Here is a 6,224-nt window from a genome sequence, read left to right on the forward strand (position 1 = left end):
AAGACTAGAGGGAAGGCAGCTAGTCATCACCACCCACCAAAGTTACACGAGGGCTATCTGCACTAGCCGTCCCTAATTTAGCAGTGTAAGACTAGAGGGAAGGCAGCTAGTCATCACCACCCACCAAAGTTACACGAGGGCTATCTGCACTAGCCGTCCCTAATTTAGCAGTGTAAGACTAGAGGGAAGGCAGCTAGTCATCACCACCCACCAAAGCTACCCGAGGGCTATCTGCACTAGCCGTCCCTAATTTAGCAGTGTAAGACTAGAGGAAAGGCAGCTAGTCATCACCACCCACCAAAGCTACCCGAGGGCTATCTGCACTAGCCGTACCTAATTTAACAGCCAACTCTTGGACTACTTTTTTACCAACGAATAGAGGGATTGCTCGTGCCATGATGACGCCCCATCGGATGAAAGGGGCGAGCATGTTTAGTGGAACGGGGATTCAAACCCGCAGATTGAGAGTAGAGCTCCCTAACCACCTGGCCATGCCGTGCCCCCCCCCCGTATACTTTACTGTAGTCATGGGTATAATAGTGATAACTTTACACTTGACTGTATTCCCTGTTTTTTATACTACACTGTATTATTTAAAGCTGTTTATAATTTCCATCTGACCAACCTTAATGGATTTCAATTTTACTATATTTCCTCATGCAGTGTTTAAGTAAATTGTGCCTGTCTGCACGAATGGTGTCTGATGTACTGGTATGAGCTAATAAAACAAGTCTTTTTTGATAGAAATAATGATTCAAAGAGTAAAATATAAATGTTCGTGTTCCAGGATTGAGACTTTCTACGTCTAGCTTGCTATGCATGTAAAACATATTACAATGAATAATAATAGTTAATCATATTATTCAACATTTCTAAACAAACCACAAGTTAGGGCCACTTTAATTTGAATGTAGAGCTTCTTAATAACAATTACTAACTATAAAGGGTTTACTCCCTTTATCACTGTTGAAAACACTTTTATGCTCCTTTCTTGGTATTGCTCAACAATATATAATGTCGCTTAGCAACAAAATTATCACATAATTGTTCTTAGGCCAACTATGGTGTTTATGTTGAATGCTCAATATTCATGTTGATTTGTTAGAAAGGTTTTTTTTTAATCTTTCTTTTTTGATAACTTTGGTGATATAACAGAAAAATAGTTTAATTCAGAAGTTTTATGCCATTGAGTTGTAGCCAAAAGTAAAATAAAATTTACCAAATGTTTCAGCTAAGCCTTACATCACGTTTATGTATTAAAGACTATAAATAGGCCTACTATTATTAACGTTATAGAATCAAACGTTAGTTAAACAAATATTCTTTTGGTATTTTAACACGCATATTATCTACTTGGCCTTAAAACAAAGAAAAATAAACGTGTATTACTATCTGCTTTTTTGGTATTTTAACACATATATTACCTACTTGGCCTTGAAACAAAGAAAATATACGTGTATTACTAACAAATATATATTCTTTGGTATATTATCTACTTGGTGTTAAAACAAAGAAAAATAAACATTTACGTCTGAATGTTCACACCATGTTTTCTACTTCCTCATCTTAAATACTGTGAAAAGGTTCAAGAGTGCTATTTAAGTGTCTTTCAGATTTCACAAGTATTTTTGTTCATGATAACATTTTAACTGTCTGCCTAGTATTTACTAAAAAATGTGGTGATTAATGAATTATTTCAAGACTGATGAATAAGTGAAGAGTGGGGGCATGTTGGAGGTATAGACAAATTTGTTTTAGTTAAATTCTATAATTTTCAATTACCATTCAACAATGGCTTCCTGTCATTTTTGACCGGCTTTTATACTAGAGATTATGTAAGAGTTGTTAAGTATAGAAACTTTTTTACAGTGTAAAAGTAAACCATTTCATTATTACTCACAGTTCAATAAAAAAACATACACCAGAAGTGTTCAATGTATAGTCAAGTGAAAAACCCTTTGACATATTTTTGTATTTAACAATATTGTGTGGCATACTTTGCAAATGACAAAAAATAATAGTTAGTATTTAGTTTACACAAAAATGGTTTTCCATATTCAAACAACTTTTCTCTGTCTTAGAAGTCAAAGTTTTAATTATTCAGGAACCTACTGGGTTCACTACCGTCTGCAAACTATGAAGTAAATACCCTAACGATACGAGTACAAAAATTACACCATTGCTTGTTATATTTGAAGCTTTACATTCAAATAAGTTGTCATATATAATATATGTGTGACCAAAATCAAAGGTTTGTAACAGTTTTGTGGCTTTTACATCTAATAAAGTACAGGCTCAGGAAACATTGAGAGATAACGGATTAAAAAAACAGTGTGTCGTACTAATCTTTTATCAGGTAAAAATCAATTGAAATCTAATTTTCTCCTTTAAAACTAACATTTTCCCAGACACTTCCAGTTTTCCTCTTAAAACTTATCTTAAGAAAGTTACCAACTGTAAGTTTGGACAGAGGTTTTTAATCTAAGACAATTATCTTTCAATCATTCCAAAAGACTGAGGCAGTCAGGAGTCTTGTTGTGATTCAGTGTTCTTTTAAGACAAAGACATTTTTTTTTTCTCACCATCCTTATTTTATTAATGTAGGGACTTCACCAAACATACATCACTTTAGTCATGAGGTCTTGTTTACTGGAAGAGAAAAATAAGCACTTTCAGTCTGACAGACCGAAATAACACAAAACCTGGAAAAGAACATCAACTTAAACATTTGAAAAGATGATAGCCCAAATACTTTTTATGGTAAGGCATCCCTCCCCTGGTATTTAAGTCTAGGAGTTTATATGTAAAAAGAAAAAAAGGGGAAAAGAAAAGAATGAAGTCCCTTCACCAACAAATATAAAGTTGTTTGTTTTCCCACAATAACTCCCAGTGAAACGGTGAGTAAAAAGCAGAGGATGGTAGAGAATGAGAGAAGTCTTCAAAGACATGGTTGTAAGGCTTGCTTTATCTCTGTATAAACAAATAAAAACAAATTTACTATAAAACTATTCTGTCTACAATTCAACTTATACATCAATTCTTTATACAAGTTCCTACCCAGTTAACTGAGAAACAAACAGTTTGTTTGATCAATATAAAGTAAAGAACAAAATGTGAGATTAGCTAAGAAAAACTAAAGGTGAAATAATAAAACTATACAGATAGTTAAATGCAAAAAGAAAAGAATTCTGTAATATATCTTAAAAAGCACTATAGGTGTGCTGTATCAACAGATAATTCCCAGACTAACAGATGGTAACGTAATGTACATGTGAATTGACTGAAAATACAAAACATAATGGCTCTAATTCTAAAAATGTTATTTTAATAACAATTTTTGATCAGTAAAACATTCACTCATGAGTCGTTTCCCCACAATATACACAGAAACACCGTTAGTTGTTTCCCCACAGTATGCACAGAAACACTGTGAGTCGTTTCTCCACATATACAGAAACACCGTTAGTTGTTTCTCCACAACAGATACAGAAACACCGTTAGTCGTTTCTCCACAGTATACACCGTTAGTCGTTTCTCCACAATATACACCGTTAGTCGTTTCCCCACAATATACACAGAAACACCGTTAGTCGTTTCCCCACAATATACACAGAAACACCGTTAGTCGTTTCCCCACAATATACACAGAAACACCGTTAGTCGTTTCCCCACAATATACACAGAAACACCGTTAGTCGTTTCCCCACAATATACACAGAAACACCGTTAGTCGTTTCCCCACAATATACAAGAAATACTGACACATTTCTGGATAAAAATTACCACAATTACTCTGGTCGTTTATAAGAACTACAAATACTACTACCAGCACTAAGTGTGTAACTCTTCTACAACAACTTTAGCTCTGTGTAAAGATAGAAAACCTCCAGTTAGGAAGGACAAATACTACTACCAGCACCAAGTGTGTAACTCTTCTACAACAACTTTAGCTCTGTGTAAAGATAGAAAACCTCCAGTTAGGAAAGGACAAACCCAACATGTAATGAAGATCAAATTTTACAGATATCTATATGCAGTTCACCCAGATGTTCTCACTAATCTCGTTTACCAGCACCTAGACACTGACAGAAAAGCATTCCACTAGGACATTAAAAATCTTTTAAACCAGAACATATCACATGCTAATAAAACAAATTACAATAAAGTCACCATTTATGGATTACTTAAATACGTGGAGATCATAAGACATTAAAGCTTTTAAATGTTAAAACATCTCAGACTTATACACCAAGTTTCTGAGCTTGTCCTAAAATATAGTACATTATCATGCATGTAAAATAGCCTTAACGTAATTCACAGAATAGAAATGTTTTAGCAAACTGAAGGAATGAAACAAGTATACTTACTTTCTTACCAGATGCAGCTCCAACCTTAGCTTTAGCTGTCCCTCTAACCTTCTTCATCCTGTTCTTTCTTTCCTTTCTCTGTTTCCTTCCTGTTTTAACTCTTTCTGCGAGTCCATTCTAATAATACAGAATTAAAATGATCAGCCTTCAATTAAACAAATATTTCTTTGTATGTTGCCAAAATTGTTGATAGACTTTTTTTTTATATTAATAATAAAATATAAAAGATATACGTGGCCAAATTATTACTCATGCCTCTTCTGTTTTGAATAAATATATGTCTAGAAAACATTCTTATGATCAATTGTTATAAGGTGTTTGGCTGAAACGTACCCATGTCAGTTCCCAAAATGTTAAAGTTACTAAGTTTTAAAAATAACTGAATACATAATTAGAAAAGTATTTTTCTCACTGATATACACCGTTTCCTTATACATAAGAGTACAAAAATGATAAATGTCCAAGATTTTTGTATAACAATTCTTCTTCATTTCTCAACATTCTTTTAAAATGAACGGTTCTAACGGACAAACTCAGTAATGAGAAAGCATTGATTAAAGACCTAAAGTCAGACCACAACCCAGAATCCAAACGTTTTACACAACAAGACTGGATCCGGGTTGAGTGTTGTTGATAAATACAAATGACAGTTAAATAGACAAGGTAGAATAATGATAAAAAAAGACTCCAGGTTCACGTTATGTTCACCAACCAATCACTGCTTGGAACAGCAAGAATTTCATAAAGTCACTTGCTCTTCTATTCCTCCAGTCATGAGTGAGAACCCTACAAAAACTACCTAACTAAAATGGAGAGGCATTGTTAAAAGTGATGAAAGATTGTCTCTCTTTATACTGATCCCCTAAGAAAGTTATCTATTTTACAGTTCACAGTGTTAACATCAGATAATTTATTAGATTCGAAAACAAAAAAATGTGTTAAATTGTTTTTTTAATATTTACAAGTTTTTAAATGTACATAAATCAACAGTAAACTGCAGAGAAACAATTATATAAATTATGGAACACAGTTTTTCACTTTCAGTGACTTTTACACCTACTACCCCTTAAATGGTAGGTTTTCTCTCTCCTAATTTAATACTGGGGAAAAGATCTTTTTTCTATACAAAAATTAAGTTTAAGCCCTGTAAAAACGAATATACAAGTCTTATTAACTGTACAACACATACACAAAGAAAAAAACACAAGTCACATACCCTAACAAGCCTATATTTTGGCTCAAACTTTTTGGCATAATCCAATGTGTCATATATCAGCGCAAATCCCGTTGTTTTACCTCCTCCAAACTGTGTGTGGAAACCAAAGCAAAAGATGACATCGGGAGTAGTCTTATACATACGAGCCAGCTTTTCTCGGATTTCTGTCTTTGGTACCGTGGCCCGTCCAGGATGCAGGACATCGACAACCTGATGGGTGTAAATAATAGAAGTTAAAAGGTTTCTTACCTAAGTTAAGTGTTAGTTCACTGATGTTGGAAACAGTCACCGGCACAAGAAAAACCACTGATAAAAGCCAGAACACACTGAACATTTTTTAACTTAAGTCTTTGATCATTCAAGTCCTATATGAAATTCTGATCAAAATGTATGAATAATTTATAAGTGACACTGACATAACCCTTATTAAGTATTAAATGTCTACAGATTCATAAATGGTGGTACTGCAAGTGAAGGACACTTCTATTTCAGGGAAAATGAAGAAAATGGTTTCTTTCTAATTGTACTTAAAGTCAGTCAAACAGATCAAGAAAGTTCAAATACACAAAATGCATGTAAACACTACACATTATGCTGTGTTAGTTGAAACAGTTTTACACGTAAACACTACACATTATGCT

At 33.6% G+C, this 6,224-nt stretch overlaps 1 protein-coding gene across 4 annotated transcripts; it reads right to left on the minus strand.

Annotated features, from left to right (window-relative positions):
- Positions 1-2,567: 2,567 nt before the first annotated feature.
- Positions 2,568-5,821, minus strand: LOC106475288 (40S ribosomal protein S24-like). 4 transcript variants are annotated; one of them, XM_022379443.1, is made up of 3 exons: positions 5,584-5,821; positions 4,364-4,484; positions 2,568-2,649 (listed from the first exon to the last, which is right to left on the minus strand). In XM_022379443.1, the coding sequence occupies exons 1-3, from the start codon at positions 5,722-5,724 to the stop codon at positions 2,633-2,635; spliced, it is 279 nt and encodes a 92-aa protein (XP_022235151.1). In that variant the 5' UTR covers positions 5,725-5,821; the 3' UTR covers positions 2,568-2,632. The 4 variants fall into 4 exon arrangements, with proteins under 4 accessions (XP_022235151.1, XP_013791435.1, XP_022235150.1 ...); XM_013935981.2 differs by having other exon boundaries at positions 4,368-4,484; positions 5,584-5,820; XM_022379442.1 differs by lacking the exon at positions 2,568-2,649 and adding an exon at positions 2,715-2,970.
- Between the last annotated feature and the right edge of the window lie 403 nt (positions 5,822-6,224).

This window comes from Limulus polyphemus, unplaced genomic scaffold, assembly GCF_000517525.1.
Source record: "Limulus polyphemus unplaced genomic scaffold, Limulus_polyphemus-2.1.2 Scaffold8358, whole genome shotgun sequence".
NCBI lineage: Eukaryota > Metazoa > Arthropoda > Merostomata > Xiphosura > Limulidae > Limulus > Limulus polyphemus.

What these genes read in the sequence shown, in the direction of transcription:
- LOC106475288 (XM_022379442.1), bottom strand. Translation starts at nt 5,724, where the DNA reads ATGTATAAGACTACTCCCGATGTCATCTTTTGCTTTGGTTTCCACACA. An exon ending in CAAAATATAGGCTTGTTAGG is followed by an intron (nt 4,485 to 5,583) that starts GTATGTGACTTG and finishes CTGTATTATTAG; the next exon opens with AATGGACTCGCAGAAAGAGT. An exon ending in TGCATCTGGTAAGAAAGTAA is followed by an intron (nt 2,971 to 4,363) that starts GTATACTTGTTT and finishes TTGTTTATACAG; the next exon opens with AGATAAAGCAAGCCTTACAA.